General features: G+C 44.0%; 1 protein-coding gene across 3 annotated transcripts in view; it reads left to right on the forward strand.

Moving 5' to 3' along the window:
• Fndc3b (fibronectin type III domain containing 3B) overlaps window positions 1-19,472 on the forward strand; it is a 383,188-nt gene that overhangs the window by 281,905 nt on the left and 81,811 nt on the right. For all 3 annotated transcript variants that reach the window (XM_045161235.1, XM_045161236.1, XM_004652339.2), the window contains exons 8-10: window positions 6,580-6,731; window positions 9,567-9,626; window positions 19,181-19,319. In XM_045161235.1, coding sequence (XP_045017170.1) covers window positions 6,580-6,731; window positions 9,567-9,626; window positions 19,181-19,319 — 351 coding nt within the window. The remainder of the gene's footprint in view (window positions 1-6,579; window positions 6,732-9,566; window positions 9,627-19,180; window positions 19,320-19,472) is intronic.

A 19,472-nucleotide genomic window follows, 5' to 3' on the forward strand; every position in this document is an offset into this window, starting at 1 on the left:
GCTTTCTAAGGGCTTCCAAGGGCAATCTGGTACCTTTCCCAGTTCTACCCAGGGCCTGCACTCTGCAGCTCCCAGCCTTCTTCCTTCTTCAGTCAGCGACTCCTCCCCTATAACTCCCCTATACCTCCATCAGCACATCTGGCCTCCTCTGTGACTTCCAGGGCCCTTGTCCTCACATCAGGGCCATCTGGCTAGTATAGAATAGTCTCCCCGTCACGAGCTTTTAATCAACTCACACCTACACAGTCCACTTTGCCCAGGATGTGGATGTTTGTGTAAGTAGGATGGGGTGTCATTCTGTCCAGCCCACTTCCCCCATTCCTCTTAACCTCCTCCTCTTAGTAACAGTCCACTCATCTTTCCTAACCCAATTAGTTCTGTACACAATTTTCTCACTCCCGTCCTCCTCTTTGCCTTGTGCCTCCTTTATCTAAAGGTCTTATGTATGATTGTGTCTTACTTATCTTTATGCGCATAGTACCTACCTAGCTTGTCTTTGGCACATAGTGAACCCTTGAAAGATGCTTACCGAGGAAATATGTCAGACTGCAGTGATTGTAGCTGGAGACTAGCAGGTGGGGCAGAATCCCGCCTTCTGGCTAGTATGAGACAATGGCGCTTGGTGCTCGGCCAGCATGGAGGAATGCTGGGACGGCTGGCTGCCAGGGGCTCAGGCAAGCAGCTTAAAGGGAATGGCCCCTGTTATGCTCTCAGGCACTCTGGGCTGGCATACAGCAGGACTATTAACTATCCCTATGACCTTGGGCACATTATAACACCTCTGTGTACCTCAATTTCCTTATCTTTGAGAGATGGTATTGTAAAAATCACACGTGTCTGAGAGTGAGTACTATGCTATTCATGGAATACTTAAGACGAGCTTTCTATGTAAAGTGTAGCACATGGTTAAGCCAAAGTGAAACTCCCTGCAGCCCTCTGGAAGGAGGGAGGGCATCAGACTGCCATCCAGGAATAGCAGAGCTGCAGAAGCAAGTTGGGGACACCACTGTGAAAAGCTCTGTTGATGCCAGGCATGGTGGCGCACGCCTTTAATCCCAGTGCTCAGGAGACAGGGGTAGGTGGATTGCCGTAAGTTCAAGACCAGCCTAAGACAACATAGTGAATGGGTCACCCTTGGCTAGAGCAAGACACTACCTCAAAAAAAAAAAAAAAAAAAAAAAAGCACTATTGTACAAGGCATCATCTTGAGCCACCTCTAAATAATGAACTTTTCTTAGAGAATTTGAAGATGCTTTGATCGGGCAACAGAAGCATTGTGTAAGACATGTGGATTCCAGTTCTCTCTCTAGAACGTAGATACCTTGAACCAAGCTGAGTCAATGACTATCTGGCCAATAACCAAATGTGTGGCCAATTTCATGGAAACAAGTTACTGATACAGTAGATCCTTGTCTTGGTACTGTAGCAGTTTGGTGTCTTGGGATCTTGGCTGTCAGGCCACTCCAAAACCAGAGGCTTGACAAGCTTAGTGTCTGTTCAGTGGTTTAGGGGTTGATAGCCTCCTCTCACCTGGTGAGGTCTGATCTCTCAGATGGTGACCCTCCATGCTGTCTCCCGCATTCCTGGCGGCCTGTGTATTTCCTATATATAAACACATGTAATTGTGGCTTTGCATTGTTTCCATCCGCCAATGTTTAGCTTGTAGAAACAATTGATTTGTCAGCTCCAGAAGTGAGACCTGAAAGGGACACCCCCCCAACCCCCACCCTCCTGTAAGAAGCAGATCCTTGAAAGACAAACAGCAGTGTGTCTGGGGACAGATCTAAGGCTCTTAGCACTTCAGGAGTTTGAAAAGCAGAGATGACTGCAGCATCTTTAGATTTGAATGTCCTTTTTCTTTGACCTTTTCCTTTCCTTTATTTTCCTTTGTGTTGTTTCTCATGGTGATTGGTTTGGAAATGAAGCCGCTCTGTCTGTGAAAATGTTTCCTCAGCACGCTCCTCAGTCAGCCCAGTGGGCCGCCCACAGAGCTAGGCTCCGGGAAGAAAATTGAAAAATTGTACCACAGCAGTATTCACACACTGGGGTGAAAAGGACAGGAGGGGCAAAGTGAAAGCTGTGAGGATGACATAACCGAACACATATATAGTCTCATGATTCACATACGGCTACCCTCAAGTTAGAATTTGAGCTTAATAAATGCATGGGCAGACTGAGTCCTAAGTATATGACAATTAATTTAGAAACAGAGGCTAGTTGTATAAGTTCTTTAAGATACCTGAAGCAGTTTAGTTCACTAATTCCTATTCAGACTTACACCCTTCTCCAGAGACCCTTGTGTGTGTGTGGTAGTTAATAAGTGTGGTGCATACATGTTTGTGTGCAGATGCACACCTCTCATGTTCACATGAGTGGAGACCAGAAGAGAACATTGGATGTCTTCAATCCATCTCTTGTCTGTGTATTTTCTCGAGACAGAGACTCACTGATTCAGGAGCTTTCCACTTTCATGAGCCCCACTGAGACTCTGATCTCTGCTCTTCACAGGACTGGGGTGACAGGTATGCACAGCCACATTAAACTGTTTATGTGGGTGCTGGGGAATTAAACTCAGAATGTCTCAGGACCCCTCAGGCCCTCATAGCAAGCCCATAGACATTTCTTATATCAACACTATCGAAACAAATGTCACACTGCTCTCTTTCCAATAGTTTCATGACTAGAAATCTCCACTCTTTATCACTGTTTCCAAGAATATTGATTTCTGGTCGTGACACATGTGTTAAACATCAGCAAGTCAGTTTTATGGATGCTAAACCTAGTTTAGGGCAGTGAGTCTCTAGCTGAAGCCATTCTGCTGTGACTAGATTAGTACATCCTGGATCGCTTCAGTGGTCACAACTGTGAGAAAGTTTGGTGAGAGAGAGAGAGAAGAGAGAGAGAGAAGAGAGGAGGGGACAGGCTGTTTGATCTACAGACAGCAATGTAATTTTCATGGGCAAGTGCAGTCCCTCTGTAATGCACTTGAATCCAGAGTTCCAAATCTCTCCATAACTTATCACCTCCCAACACATGTGGAGTAAATACATCCAGGGGTGAGGGTTCACCCTTCCATGGCATACTCTTTAAAGGGACATCCTGCTTTCTGGAGTAAGCCTGAGATAGAAATGACTTCCAAGTGCTAATGGAGCCTGAGAACTGTTTTCCTCAGGATCCCAGTGAATGTGAAAGGAAAGCAGAGAGGGAGAGAGCAGGAGCACAGAGGACAGTGGTCATTTAGAGACAGTTGCTTCACAGTAGGGAGGAAGTCACAGGAGCCACTTCCCTTTGAAAATGGTGCTCAGCACTGGAGAGATGGCTCGATGAGTAAAGTGCTTCCCATACAAGCAGGAGCACCTGAGTTCAAGACCTGGAACCCACATTTAAAAGTAAAAGCTGGATGGGGTTGCCCACACTTGTACTCCCAGCACTGGGAGTTTAGGGAGAAACAGATCTTGGGAGCCCTCTTCGTAGCCAGTCTAGTTTATTTGGAGAGTCCCAGGCCAATGAGAGACCCTGTCTCCAAAAAAATAAAAAATAGTGAACTGCATGTGGGGAGCTGGCTCAGAAGGCGGGAGTGCTTGACACACAAAAATGACGACCTGAGTTCAATCCCCAGCATTCACATAAAAAGCCTGAAACTTGAAAGAATTTAATACTTTATTTTTTTTAATTTACTTGACAGATAAAGAGGAATAGATAGAATGAGCACTCCAGGGCCTCTAGTCACTGCAAATTAACTCCAGACATGTGCACCCCCTTGTTCATGTGGTTTAAATGGGTCCTAGAGAATTGAACCTGGGTCCTTTGGCTTTGCAGGCAAATGCCGTAACCACTAAGCCATCCCTCCAGCCCAGAATTTTTTTTTTTTTAATTTGTGAAAAACCTGTAACCAGAGGGAGTTTGGCAGAGGCAAGAGAACACTGAAGCTTACTAGTCAGCCAGCCTAGCTGGGAAAAAAAAAAAAAAACAGCTCCAGCTTTAGTGAGAGATTTTGGTGCAAGGAAGCAAAGCAGAAGAGCAGGTCACCCAGTGTTCTGTTCTGGTCTTCACGATGTGTACATGAGATCTATGCATAGAATACACAGCTCACTCGCTCACTCGCTCTCTCTCTCTCTCTCTCTCTCTCTCTCTCTCACCATATATATATACATATATATATATATATATGTATATATATATATATACACATACATACATACACATACATACATACACATACATACACTCACACACATACATATGTGTGTGTGTGTAAATAAAAAGATATTTGATAGATAGATAGAGGATGGCATTGAGGAACAACACCCTAATTTGACTTTTGGCCTCCACATGAGCACTCACTCTCTTAATGAAAATAATGCTCAGTTCCCTGAGTGCTGTGTGTCAAAACAGCTGTTTCTGCACATGTCTGTGTCCAGGAGGCAGCATGCTTCCTCCAGGCTTGCGCAGAGTCTAAGTCTCAAAGGGGAAAAGGTGCATCTGTAAAAGCTTCCAGAAAAGGTGTATCTGTAGTAGCTTCTGTAAAGAGTGGAGTTTAAAGAGGTGTGAGTTTATGGATGTATGTGTGGCGTTTAGAGCACCCCTGGTCTCTCGGAGCTATTTTGAGATGTGCTATTTCTTACCACCAGTCATAGAATTGGTGTCACTCTGTTCTTTCTTCATGGACTGGTGCAAAGAAGCCATTGGTCGCCTCAGCAAATGTCTCCCAGGGTGCAGTCAGCCTTTTATATTTCAATGGACACTGAAGCCTTCATAGCAAACTATGTTCTTTGAAGTTAGAAACCAAACCTGATAGCCAATAGCTCAGGATTGCTCATGCATGTGTGTGAAGGAATTCGGCAAATACACTGGTGTACATAAGGAATTCTGTCAGAAGATCACTGCATAATACCTGGTGCAGTGAACTAGCACAGCCACATGAGCCAGGAAAATGTGGCTGGGGGGACAAAGAAAACAGCAATTGTTTCTGACCCAAGGATCTGGAATGGAAGTCCAGCAGCTCTTTCTGACTTGCTGCAGGTGCCCTGTGCTCCATTTTTCTGGGGGGAAGGGACAGAGTTTCACTTTACCCCAGGATTCACTCTGTAGCCCAGGTTGGTGCCCAACTCACAGCAATCCTCCTACCTCAACCTCCCAAGTGCTGGGATTAGATGTGACCTATCACACTCGGCCAGCTTCATGCTGTGTGCTCAACCCACCCCCCTCAATCTCTGTGCTCCCCAAAACAGTGTCCTAGCCACTGCTCTCCATAGCCTGTCACAGAAGGAGGTATGGAGACTTGCTGAGTCAATGAAGGCTGCATTTAACTTGGGGTTTCAAGAAGTTTGCCAAAGCCAAGGAAGGTGGAAAAGTCCAAAGCTAAGTCACAAGTCACAAGGGCACGAGAAAGGGCCAGTGGGGGTGATCCTTGGTTCCAGGTCCCCATACTTGGGGTGTGGGGAGATGGGAGGAGGGCTGGCAGTCTCAACTCTCAGCAAACAGCGTGGGGCTCGGTTCTGAAATGATCTCTCCTTGGATTTAAACAAGGTGTGCAGGGTTGGCGGTATCAGAAAGTCAAGCTATCTTACCCCCTTCAATTTCGTTCAACAAATGCATACTAAACAGCCACTGCTCACAGTTGAATGTGACTTAGGTCGTGTCCCAAGGGAGTCCTGCAGTTCACTGGGGCAAAGGCCATGTTTGTGATTAGCAGTGATTACAACTCCCAGCAGGCTCCCTGGGACCCAGAGGAGTGATGGCGAGTGAGACACTGGAGAGGAGGCTACATGGCAGCAGTGAGGCCCGAGGAGTCTGCTGTACCGCCCTGCCCTGTCTATATGGAGCAGAAACCATGTGGCTGTATACTAAGTGTAGGATAGATAACTCGGTACAATGCTCGGCTCACAAGCGTGAAGACCCCAGTTTGATCCCTGGTAGCCATGCAAAGTTGCCAGGTGCGGTGGTGCATGCCCATAATCCCAACACGGGTGGAGAGCATGAGGACTGTGAGGGTGACAAGCCCCAGCGTCACTGCGCTCACACTACCTCTTAAGCACAGACTAAATGAACAGGGTAGAAACAGCCTGCAGCGATGCAGCCTTTACTTCCTGTCAGCCGGGTTCTTGCTTCCATTTCCCTATTTGTGGGGTATATGTTGGAATCCACATGACTACAGTGAAGGGTGCTAGCCTCGCAGGGTGACTCAGCACCATGAAAGGCTTGAAGGCCACCAGAAAGCACCTATAGGTGTGACTCTTCACACATAACGTTAGCTACCATAAAGATCATAATAATCTCACATGCATCTTTCCATTTTGACTGAAATTCTCAGACACAGCTGATAGTCTCCGGAGGGCTGAGTGCGGGTTGCACTGGGCGAGGGTGAATGCTTGTGTTATGAGGAGTGACGCTGCAGGAGCTGACATCAGGACTTTGACAAGAAAGGCCCACATAGAACTCTGTTCATTGTAATTGAAACTATCTGTCTTGAATTAATTTAGTGACTACTAATGTTTACGGAGGCAGAATCAGAGGAAACAGTGTCTGCCCATGTGAAATGTATTTGAATATTTTTAACCCATGGTATTTTCCTCCCAGGTTTCTAATATACAGGCGAGAACAGTTGTGCTGTCTTGGACACCCCCGGTTGGACCTTCATGTGGACCCCACAGTGGTCTCTCCTTCCCCTATAGCTATGAGGTGGCTTTATCCGACAAAGGACGGGATGGAAAATACAAGATCATTTACAGGTAGCGTATGTTTCCCTATGGTTTCCTTTGCTGCAAAATTGTGTCATCGGAGTCATGGAAGCCAACAACTATTGATGAGTACAGAGCCGGGAATTTAGCATAGTAGTGGAGTGCCTACCTAGCATGCTCTGGATTCAAACCCCAGAACGGGAGTTATGGTGAGAATTAGTGATTATATTGTTAGGAATTAATTTTTTCCAAGAATTTATTAATCAAGAAACAAATACTGTACCAGGTGCGGTGGTGTATTCCTGCAGTCCTACAACCGGGGAGAATGAGACTCTGTGTCCCTGGGGCTTATTAACCAGCGACTCTAACCTAATTTGTGGGCAAATAAGAGAACCAGTCTCAGAAAGACTTAGGCAACATTCCTGAGACCTCCCCATCCACATGCACACACATGTGCTCTCTCACACATGAACGCACAAGTACACCACATACACACAAGGGTCAAAAAAATAATAATATAGGGCTAATTAGAATAACTTGATTCTATGTTAGTTTTCAGCATAGTATTAATAAAAAAATTTGTTCAATATCTACCAGGACCAAAGGCAACTATGATCTTTGTAGCTGTTCCATATATTGAGCAATCCTAACCGTACGTTCTTGAAACAATGCTTTGAAACACCTTCAAGGGTGTTTGCTTCCTTTTGACCATGATTTTATCGTCCAGCCCATCCTGAAGATTACTTTCAACATTTCATCCTGGGGTTTTCTTAAATGGTCAGAAGCTTAACATACACTATATAGGATCAACTCACTAGTTGGCCAAATGATATATAGCAGTTTTCTAAATGTGATAAAAATGTTGGAGTCGAGTCCTTTCCCTCTTGCACAGCTCACATTTGCTGAGCAGCAAATCAGAAAGTCGGGTTTACTTTAACTACATGGTGAACCTCCCTGTGAGTATCTTGGCAGGAGTGCCCACAGCAAGGAAATATGCCCACCAAACCCCACCTCCGTCTCCGCCAGCCTGTTTGCTTCTCATACATTCCCTGCCTCCACAGTGCCACGCTCTGTCTCCCCTTGTGCCCAGAGGATCCTTCTTCTAGACCAACAAGGGGGCAAGAGACAAGGAAGAAGCCATCAGATGTAGTCTCCTCCTGGTGTCCCAGTCTGTTCTGCTGGGTCTTCTCTGGCTCATATAGTGTCCCTTGGCCTTCTGGTATCTGCTCTTGCCTTCCCACCACTGAGCCTCCTCATTGCAGAAACCTGCTCTTGCATCACTCCTCTGCAGAATGCACACCAGCGAGTACCCTAGGTACTAGCAACAAAACCCCGACTTTGTGCTCTGGCTCCTAATTGTTAGAAAAACATATATATATGTGTGTAAAAACATATATAATATGTGTATGTATATATACACAAGTAAGCAAGTGCCTTTAACTGGTGAGCCATCTTTCTAGCCCTTGAGGATATTTTGAAAAGTCAGTGTTACAAGTCATCAGAGCCTTTCTCCCTCACCAAAAACCTGTATACATATATCCACACATACGTATCTATAATTTCTTTTCTGAGGTGCATGTTGCTGTGCTGCCCAGGCCGGTCTAGAACTCACGTGCTCACCCCACCTCACCCTCCCCAATGGCAGGGACTACAAGGACACACTTCCGCTTCACTGCACCCAGCTAGCATAGATGATGTAGATGAACACGGGTGACAGGAGCTCGGGTCCCCATTGCCTTGAGGATCTAGACAGGCATCGGAATGAGGGAGGTCTGCGTTCTGAGTGGAAAGGGGCATGCCTATCTCTACTGAAGGAAGCGTTGCCACTCTGTCCTTTGCCAAAATGTGCTGAATCTTTGGGATTTTTTTTTCCCCCTCAAGAGACACTGAACATTTGAATGACTGTGCTAACTTTCTCATGTTAGCAAGTTCAGCAGTTACAAAATGTTTCACAGATGTCATGCAGAGTGTACCGTGGAGCTGCAGGATGGGGTGTGGACATAGCTTCCAGTTTGAAACTCAAAAAACCAAGCAAGTTGATTTGGAAGAATGTCAAATATATAAAATGTTGCCCCCTTAGAGAGACCAAGGCATCCAGCTGCGCTCCATTCTTATTTACCCTGTTACCTTGCCTCTACCATTTGAATGTCTCTCTCTTTCCTTTTTTTCTACTAGTACATTTTCCCATAAGCTTCACACATATCACATTCCTTTATCACTCAATACACCTGGGTGTTTTTTCCACATGAGGATGTTTTCTAAGATGGCCATGGTGTCATTGTCACAAGCTACTTTCCCAGTACTTCTGTCTAACCCACCGTCCATATTCCAGTTTTGTTGACTGAGCTAAAGTCACTTGTTTTGAGAACTGTGATAGCTTTTTTCTTCCCCTCGGGTTATGGTCAGGTGACACCCTTAGTTGTCCTGTGTCTAGCTTTCTTTCATCATGTGACAGTTTTGAAGACTATGAAATAATGGCCACACGCATACTTCATCTATAAGTTGAGGTTCCATTGCCTCTTTGGGTCATAGAAATGGTTTCACTCTCTTTCTTGGAGTTGTGGCTTTCTCCCAAGGTAAGTCTGGGAACTGCTTTTACCAGACAGCTAGTGATTGATCTGCAGATGTTTGCTTATTTATGTACTTCCTTCTGTGCCATCCTTTGAGAAATGATAAGCTGTCTTAGAGTTTCTTGACCTTAGCATTTCCAAGATCTGGGATGGCACCATTAGAAGAAATCTGATTTTCAGGTCTAAAAAAAAATAACACCAAGGAAAACAGCTAATTTTGGTTTATAGTAAAATCAAACATCCTAGTTCTTCAGTTACTTTCAGCATATGATGATGAAACTGGTATTATGAACTAATGAATGATTCTTGTTCACAGTGGAGAAGAATTGGAATGTAACCTGAAAGATCTCAGACCCGCCACCGATTACCATGTGAGGTGAGTCCAGACCCAACTGCAGAATTCTACTGTTGAACCCAAGAGACTGGAGTAAATTCCTGCCCCCTTGCAAATGCTGGTGGTAAATGACACCTATTTCATGGAAATTATGAGCCTGTAGTCCACTGGCCATCCACTCATGTTTTATATTCCAAAACACAGCCATTAGAAGGACTTACCTGAAAAGTAGGAGGTGAACCAAACAGTATCTTAAACATTGCTTTAAAAAATAAATTTTAGCCACGAGTGGTTGTGCACACCTTTAATCTCAGCATCTGAGAGGCAGTTGTAGGAGGGTAACTGTGAGGTCGAGGCAACCCTGAGACTACATAGTGAATTCCAGGTCAGCCTGGGCTAGAACGAGACCCAACCTCAAAACAAAACTATTATTATTTTATCTTATAAGGTCTTCTAAGACCTATTGTGGTGCAGCTTAATGTAGAATAATCCTTTTTTTATGAAGTGCATTTTTACCTTGAGTAGATCAGTTGCTTATTGTAGACCATGCATACCAACTCTGTTCAGACAATGTGTCTGTAGAAGCCTTCCTCATGTCAGCCAAGCACTTCTGAACCTTAAAACCCACTTGCTTCTGAAGCAGGCAAATGGTGCCGACATGGAATTATCTCTCAGGAGAATGTACCCTATGTAACCTCGTGGTGAAGCCCTGCAGTGCTCCGCGTAGCCTGAGGCCTCCACGCGACCGTTCTGTAGGCCCAGCTGTGACTCCTGCAGGGCAGACCTGCAAAGCAAAGTGGGCGTGAATCTTCATGCAGCCTGTCTCCCTTATTTAATGAAGCATCCATCTCTCTACAGCTAGACAGGTTTCATAATGTCATCAGTAACATTTTCATTCTTCTTTTTATTTTACTTATTTGTTAAGTTCGCCAGAAAATGTGATTTTGTGTAATAGGATGGACACATAACAGATTCCCTTTCCTGTCTTCGGTTCTAGATATGTGCATGAGATGTGTAACAAAATGTATAACATCACACGCATTTGCATATTTTTCCAAGGTTCATCGATACTCCTCATTCCCACGTGATAAGGGTGAGGAAAAACAGCCTAGTAGGAAAAACACAAATTAACTATACTATACAGAGGCTGGAGTTCTAGTTTTGTTCTACCAGTAATTGGCTATTTTAACTTCAACTTAAGACAAATTTCTGTGTCATTGTTTTTTTTTTTTTTTTTCTTTCATTAAGAACAGGCTGGGGAGATGGTTCAGTGATTAACGGCTCTTGCTGCACAAGCATAAGACCCCGATGCACCCCATATTTGATTCCTCAGCATCTATATAAAGTAGCTGTGTGTGGCCATGCGTTCCTATAAGCCCAGTCTTGTCGGAACAAAGTTGCGAGAATTACTGGGGCTCAGAGCTCTGCCAGTCTGACCACAAGCAGAGGCTCCAGGTTCAGTGAGAGACTGTCTCAAGGAAACATGGGGATGAGTGACAGAAGACAGGTGACATGCTCCTCTGCTTAGTCACACCCATGTGCATACACCACACAGATCACACCATGCATACTACATGTACACACACACATCATACACACAGGGAACAAGCATCTGCACACCCATGTGCATACACCTCACACAGTACACCATACATCCTACATGTACACACACATCTCACACACAGAGGGAGCATGTATCTGCACACCCATGTGCATATACCTCACACATTACACCATACATCCTACATGTACACACACATCACACACACAGAGGGAACATGCATCTACACACCCATGTGTATACACCTCACACACTACACCATACATACTACATGTACACACATGAGAATACAGACAGTTGATAGATGGACATAGTGGTACACACCTTGAAATTAATCCCAGCATTTGAAAGGTGGAAGCAGGAAGGTGAGGAGCTTAAGGTCATCCTCAGTTACCCAAGTTCAAGGTCAGTCTGAGCTACATGAGAACCTGTCTCAAGGGTTAAGAAAAAGCAGATGTGTTGAGGTTATAATATCCTTATCAGCTGTACATGTGTTTCAAACTAAGTTTAGAGCAATACTTAAAAGAGTTATTTTATATCATCATAAAGTACACATCTGCTTAGCTATTACATTGTTTAGACAGATTCTTGCAATGTTTCTGCTGGAACCAAAACATTTGAGTTTTGAGTCAATTAGCTTCCGCTCAAATATATTAGGTTCACACACTAAGAACAAAGAGCTCTGTGTCATTCGTAAAGCTAAGATGATATCAGAAATTATTCAGCTATTCTTCAAAATGTCCAGTTAAACAGCAAACCCGGGCCAATGTCACATTGCAGAGAATCATGTGAAGTGTTAACCTTACTCATCCTCAGCCCGTTTCCTTTTTTCTCCCTGTTTTAACAGTTTATTGTTACTGCTGCACTAAAGGTTTATTTTGCTAATTTCCTGTTCACTCGTGAGTTCACAATATCCTTTTAAAGAAATTTGAATGCCACAAGTCTGCCCTTTATTTTACCATCCTGTCTCTTGCTTTTCTTGTTTCTTTTTGACTCCCTTACAAAGAGGAAACTCTGAGAACATTTGCTCAAATTCCTTTTATTGCCATGCCCTTGAACACCTTGAACTTCAGGGCAGACGAAAGAAGTAGTTAATTGATTCGCCAAAAGGAGGAGAAGCATGAAGTGGTTGCCGTCTAGGGACCCTGCATCTAGACTGTTCTGACACATTTGAGGCTCTGTACATGAGATGTGACATACGTGTGTGACAGCACACATATATAGCCTAAGGTACCACCCAATAATATTTGGTCTAGCTTTCTACCAGGCAGAGATATGCTCCCTCTCCCTATTGGTAGCCTATTTTTGTATTTTTAAAAACTTATTAGCTTTAATCCTAGCACTGGAGAGGACAAGCTAGGATCACCTTGAATTTGAGACTAGCCTAGGGCTACAGAGTGACTACTGAGACCCTGCCACCAAAAAAAAAAAAAAAAGTGATAATAAAATATATCTCTGTTTTAAGAAAAATATGTATAGCTCAAAATGAACTTGTTTTTTGAGACACAGTATGATGTAGGCCAGGTTGTCCTTGAACGCCTGATCCTCCTACCTCCCCCTCCCAAGTGCAGGATTACAGGTATGAGACAACATGCCTGGCTTCTTTTGTCTTGCGGTTGGTTGGTTGGCTGGTTAAGAGAGGGTTTCCGAGGCCCAGGCTGGCCAGGCATACACTGTGTAGCCAAGGATGACCTTGATCTTCTGATCCTGTCTCCACCTCTGAAGTGCTAGGATGGATTACAGGCATTCAGCACCACACCCAGGTTTGGTGTGGTGCTGTGGACGGGACTCAAGGCTTTCGTTTTCTTAAGTAAGAACGGCCAGTACCCTAGCCCTCGCAATCTGCTTCCGCTCGTTCTGCCTTGTCCACGCAGATAACTTTCTCTTTACCTTTCTACATTTCCCTTTCTTTCTCTTTTTAAATATTTTATTTTTATTTATTCATTTATTTATTTGACAGAGAAAGAGAGAGAGAGAGAATCGGTGAGCCAGGGCCTGCAGCCACTGAAAATTAACTCCAGACGCATGCACCCCCTTGTGTATCTGGCTAGCATGGGTCCTGGGGGAATCAAATCTGGGTCCTTTGGCTTTGCAGACAAATGCCTTAACCACTTAGCCATCCCTCTAGCCCCCCACCCCCCCGCCTTTCTGTTTTTGAGCTAGAGAAGAATCTCTCGGGTTTAGCTTCCTGTGCTGTGGTTTGTTGTATGTGAGGCATGGACATATCTTGAAACTTGGATTTAATAACCTTGCACCATGTCAAGGGTATGTGCTTAAGCAAACCATTTAAAATTATTTTGATATATGGCTGTTAAAAATATTTATATTTATTTATTACAGAAAAAGAGAGAAAGAAGGGGCACACCAGGGCCTCTAGTCACTGCAAATGAACTCCAGATACATTTGCCCCCATGTGCATCTGGTTTACATGGATTCTGGGGAGTTGAGCCTGGGTCCTTGGGCTTTGCAGGCCAGCACTTATTGGTAAACCATCACTCCAGCCCTAAAATTTCTTTAGCCTTGTTCTCTCATTTGTAAAATGAAAAAATAATAACACCAACCTCAGAATGATGGTAGGAGCTCATGTGAAATCCATGTGCAAATCTGTTTCACACCTATGAAATATTATATAAATACTAGTTTTGTCATTTCCTGAAGGTTGTTGTAGATTTGTGTAATCTGAAAATAACCAGGATGTTATGATACAAGTTTATTGAAATTATCTATAATTTGCCCATGTCACTATTACTGGTGAAAAGATAGTTCATAGTTGGCACAGAAATAAAGGAACAAAAATCTCTTTTATCATATGGTCAAAATTTTCAGTCTTACTTCCAGGTGTCTGAGCTTTTATCACAAACTGTATTCCTAAGTACCTTATACTTTGGGACACTCTCTCCCTTGCTGTCTCTCTAGGAGTCCATGCCCACTGGGGGGGCTCATGTCTTCCTTTTATGTATCTCTCTCCCCCGTCTTATGCCTGTGCGTAAATCTATGTTAAAACCTTTTCTTTTTTCTTTTTTCTTTTTTTTTTTTTTTTTGGTTTTTTGAGGTAGGGTGGCTCAGGCTGACCTGGAATTCACTATGTAGTCTCAGGGTGGCCTCGAACTCACAGCGATCCTCCTACCTCTGCCTCCCGAGTGCTGGGATTAAAGGCGTGTGCCACCACACCTGGCGAAACCTTTTCTTAATTCACTCCACCTTTGCTTCAGGAAATTAAAAAAAGAAAAAACCAACCTCACATTTTTATCTGTAATAGGCCAGTCAGAAATTTGAGTGATGGAATGGATAGCAAATTCATGATGGGATTTGAGGCTGTTTTCCAGTCATCAGCAATTTGTTAAAGAAGTTGTGGAGAGATGATATCACATAATGACATTTCCCAGAAAAATTATCTGTGGTAAAACGTTTCCAAAAATATGGGTGACTGCACAGCACACAGTTACGAAACAGGTGCTGTTGACCAGGAACTGCGGCTCCCAGGATATCCAGATGTGTGGGAGGAAGCTGGAGGCATATGGCTGAATTTTGGGGGGAACATCTTCTTCATAAGCATTACATAGCATTTAAGTGGAAACAAATGGTGTAACCCAACCAGAAACTGTACACTACATTGTGTCCTTGAGATAAATGCAAAAGAAACTCAACAGTATGTTGGTTTATTTAACCCTAAAATCTTACCCTAGCAGAGCTTCGTGGTATACAATGGAGTTGGCACAAACCCATCAGCATCATGCAGAAAAAAATTACAGTGGTTAAAGTATACTGTCATTTCCAGAGACTTCACATTTTTAGTACAAGTTATGAATAAGGATATAGTTGTTTACTGTTAACAGTTACAAATAATTATTGTTTGCTGAGAAATTTTAATTTTTAGAGGTAATCATCATATGGTTAGGTGTTGATCAAATTTTCTGTCTGCAGCACCCCTACATTACCCTATAAAAATGATCTAGTGGAGGGTATGTAGTGCACACCTTTAATCCCAGCATTCGGGATGCTGGTAGGAGGTGGGAGGATCGTTGTGAGTTCAAGGTTCAACTGGGCCTATAGAGTGAGTTCCAGGCCAACCTGGGCTAGAGCAAGACTCTACCTCAGAAGAAATGATCTAGCTTCCCTTGGTGCCAAACTTTTATATGTGAAAGGCACTGAACTCCTCATTTAAAGACATTATAACTTTCTTTTGGGGGACTGGGGTTGCTGAAGATTGAAACAGGACCTCACATGCTAAACATGTGCTCCCTTACCAAGCTACATACCCACACCCTGTCACATTCTTTAAAACTAAAGACAAGCAAATGACTCCTTGTGGCAAGGCATTGTGACACACACTTTTAGTCCCAACACCCAGGCTGATGTAGGAGAATTAATGTTAGTTCAAGGTCATCCTGGGGCTACAGAGTAAGTTCCAGGTCAGCCGGAGCTAGAGTGAGACCCTATTTGGAGGAGAACTCCATGTGAACCCTTTAAATTCACAAAATTTGACTCCTGCCCTCGGGTTCTTTGGCTTTTGTCCCCTCATCATTCTCTGCTGGCTAACAAGTTCCTCAACCACTCCATGTTTTGCTAGCCTAGGAGGTGTGGACTTCTTATCCCAAGAAATGTGTTTAAGAAAGAATAGAGCCCTTGCTGGGGTCCACTTTCACTCTCCTCAGACAGCAGACTTGTCTACCTGACAGCATCTTGCAGGCTGTTCTGTCTATCTGAAGACCTGGGTACAGCTTTGCTGTCCAATCATTTTGGTAAATATCCAAGGCCCAGTCTGTCTGTAGTGTTCTGCATTTGTGGGTGAAGGCCTAATTTGCTCTCCAGTTCCCATGTAAAAATCTGGGTGTGGTCATTCACTCGTGAAACCCCAGTCTTATGAAGGGTGGAGGCAGCAAATCTCTGAGGCTCACTGGTCAGCCAGTAGTCCGGCCCAAAATGATAGCTCCAGGTTCAGCACAAGAATAGATCACAGTGAAACTGCAGAAGAGAGATAGACCAGGACCTCCATCATTTCCTGGTTGATGAACTAGGTGCACACATCTGCACACACATTTCATGCGCCACATACCACACACAAATATGCCCTCCTCGAAAAAAACAGATGGTAGTCTAATGAACTGTCATATACTCGTCACCCTATTTCTGTCACTTCAAAGCTCTCCCTTCCACCAGTGGTACTGAACTAAAGTGCAGGTCATGTGTCACCTGTAAGTCCTATTGCTTAGTGACAACACAATGATAATTCCATAATGTCTTCCAAACTTGCAGCCTGCTCATTGCCTCAGCTGTCCTAAAAAAACAAAAAAGATTTTATTTCTTTAGTTTCTTGTTAGGGGAATTCCAACATGGTTTGCATATGCTATTTGTTTAATATGTCTTAAATTTCTGTGACTCCATCAATTTCTCCTTCATTTCCTTCTCTTCTTCAGCTCATTTTTTGAGGATGGTGGTGGTGTTCTTTGTCTTGTGAGTTTACTGTGTGTGCCACAACCTTATTGGCAAACATAATACACTTCCTGTCCCCAGAATTTCATGGAAGGTGACAAAGAAGCCTAATCAGACCAAGATTCAGTTTTTCTGGCAGGTCAATTCATGGCCATTTGCATTTGTTATGGTTATATTGTTTTGTTTGAGATAGCATTGCACTGCATAGCCCAGGCTGGCTTCAAGCACATAATCCTCCTGCCTCAACTTCTTGAGGGTTGATATTATTAACATAGCAGGCATGTTCCTTTAGGGGAATAGCTAATGTCTCTTTTGTGATGATATTTGCGTAAATCCTAAAATTATAGGTGTTTTTCTAATATTTAAGAATACTAGTATTGGGCTGGAGAGATGTCTTAGTACTTAAGGCATTTTACTTTGAAGCCAGAGGGCTCAGGCTCCATTTCCAGGACCCACATAAGCAAGATGAACAGAGTGGCACATGTGTCTGGAGTTCGTGTACAGTGATTGAAGGCCCTGGCACGCCCATTCATATTCTGTGTGTCTGTCTGTCTGTCTCTCTCTGTCTCTCTCTCTCTGTGGTCTCAAATAAATAAAATTAAAATTATTTTTAAATAGTACTGGTATCACCACCTCTCTCACCCCAGCACACACATATCATGGGTTATGTGCAATCCATGAGAAACAAGTTGGAGAGTTCCCATCTATTAAAGTTCAAGCTGGAGTCCTACCTATGTCTGAAACATTCTTTGATTCATTTGAAGTAACTGACTCCCACTGGGGTCCCCCCAATACATGGAAGTGATCTTGCCAGTCCATCACTCGATGTCGTGTTGTCAAATGTCATGTTATGCTGGAGGCAGAGAAGAGCATCTCTCCATCCCTGTGAGTGGACAGCATCCTCTCCCCACACATACCCATCATGCCTTGCCTGCAACGTCACGGTGTCCTCCCCTAAGGCATGTGGCTCAGATGCAAGATCATTGTGTATTTTACCTTTGAGGATAGTGTGGATATTTCTGATTAGTACAGTTTTAATTTACATGGCTTCTATCCATGTTTTATGGTGAGTGTGGAAAAGAAATGACTTTGCAAATCACAGGCGTAATTAGGACTTGTTTTCCATCATGTTGTTTACAACGGGGAAGTGGGTTGAAGGTGTCGAGAAAGGCATGCCTGACTGCAAGAGAAAAAAGCAAGGGGCCCTGCGGTACAGAGCGTGGACATCCGAGACTAAATACAGTGGGTCCACATTCAACTGTGTTGCTTTGAAGGATTTGCTTCATCTCTAGGGACTTTTTTCTATCTGCAATAGAGTAATAAGATTTCCCTACCTCATAGAGGGATTCTTGTAAGAGAGGGTCTGCTATGTACTTACCAATGGTACGTAGCCTAATTCTTGCATCTTTTTCAGGCAGCATAAAATTCTTACCTTTTGGAAAGATTATTTTTTTCAATTTTTAAAAATAATTCACATTATCAAAAAAGAAAAACCTAGCACGGAAGATAATTTTTAAAATCAGCAATTTGAGGTGTGGTTGATTTCATTTTGTGTGTGTGTGTGTGTGTGTGTGTGTGTGTGTGTGTGTGTGTGTGATGCATGTGTGTGCATGTGAGTATAGACGTGTGCCTGACATGGTGTGCATGTGGAGGTCAGAAGACAACTCAGTCCTTGGCGTCCATGTCACTTGAAGCAGGATCTCTTACTGCGCACTGCGTATCTCCAGGCTAGCTGACCCCGCGAGCTTCCAGGTGATGCTCCATCCTCTACCTCCCTTTTTGCTGTTAGCATGCTGGGACTACAGACACCAGCCCTCCCATGTCTGGCTTTGCGTGTTTTCTGGGGATCTGAACTCAGATACTCCGACTTTCCCAGCAGGCACTTTATCCTCCGAGCCCTCTCCCCAGCCTAGGAGTGTGGTATGGTAAAAACACGCTATGTGATTTTCTTCACAGTTCTCTGGAGAAGTCAAGGGCATGTGTTGAGAGCTGTACCAAGTGCCGCAAAGTGCGGAGCAAACATCTCTAATACTGGCACCAGTGTACCACTAAGTATCCACGTGGGTGAACTGCACCTCATTACCGTTGATGCTGAATGAGAGACAGATGCACTTGGCAGTGGCAAGCAGGGTTCTTGGGGCAAAGTGCCCCCTTTCTGTTACCTGAACACACATGGCATCCTAAACACTTCAGAGATGCTGGGTGCCTGCCCTTCTGTGCTCTGCCCCAGCCTGCGAACGCCAATTACCACATTTCATCCCTCCTCACCCACTTCTGGCTCTACTGCTTGTCTTTCTACGGATAGTCAATCATTTTAAAGCATGTATTTGGAGAACATTCTGTGGGTGAAGATTCATTTCCTTGCCTTAAATATTCTTTTCTAGTTAGTCCATGTGTCTGTCTTACACTGGGGCTGACTGGAACCCAGTGGACCAAATGCCCCTTGGAGATGGTTTGCCCCTGTAATTGGTGACCATAGCTAGGTCAGGACAAAACCCCAGTGCTCACTGGGCAATGAGTTGCACTTTGCTGTACAAAGCTCTGGGGCGAAGCAGAGGTCTGAACCACGGCCACTCACCATGTCTGTCTGTTTCCTTTGCAGGGTGTATGCCATGTATAATTCTGTCAAGGGCTCCTGCTCCCAGCCGGTTAGCTTCACCACCCACAGCTGCGCCCCTGAGTGTCCCTTCCCTCCCAAGCTGGCACACAGGAGCAAAAGCTCACTCACCTTGCAGTGGAAGGTGGGTAGCTCAAAGAGCCAGGAATGCTCTGTTAATTATCGCATTTTGTGGACATTTGAAATGTTGGTTAACGTTTTCCAGCAGGGCTTGGTTTTCTCCGTAGTAACTGTGTGAAGCCAATTATTATGATATCAAAAATTGCTGTTTCAAAAA

Source organism: Jaculus jaculus, chromosome 11 (genome assembly GCF_020740685.1).
Source record: "Jaculus jaculus isolate mJacJac1 chromosome 11, mJacJac1.mat.Y.cur, whole genome shotgun sequence".
NCBI classification, from domain to species: Eukaryota; Metazoa; Chordata; class Mammalia; order Rodentia; family Dipodidae; genus Jaculus; species Jaculus jaculus.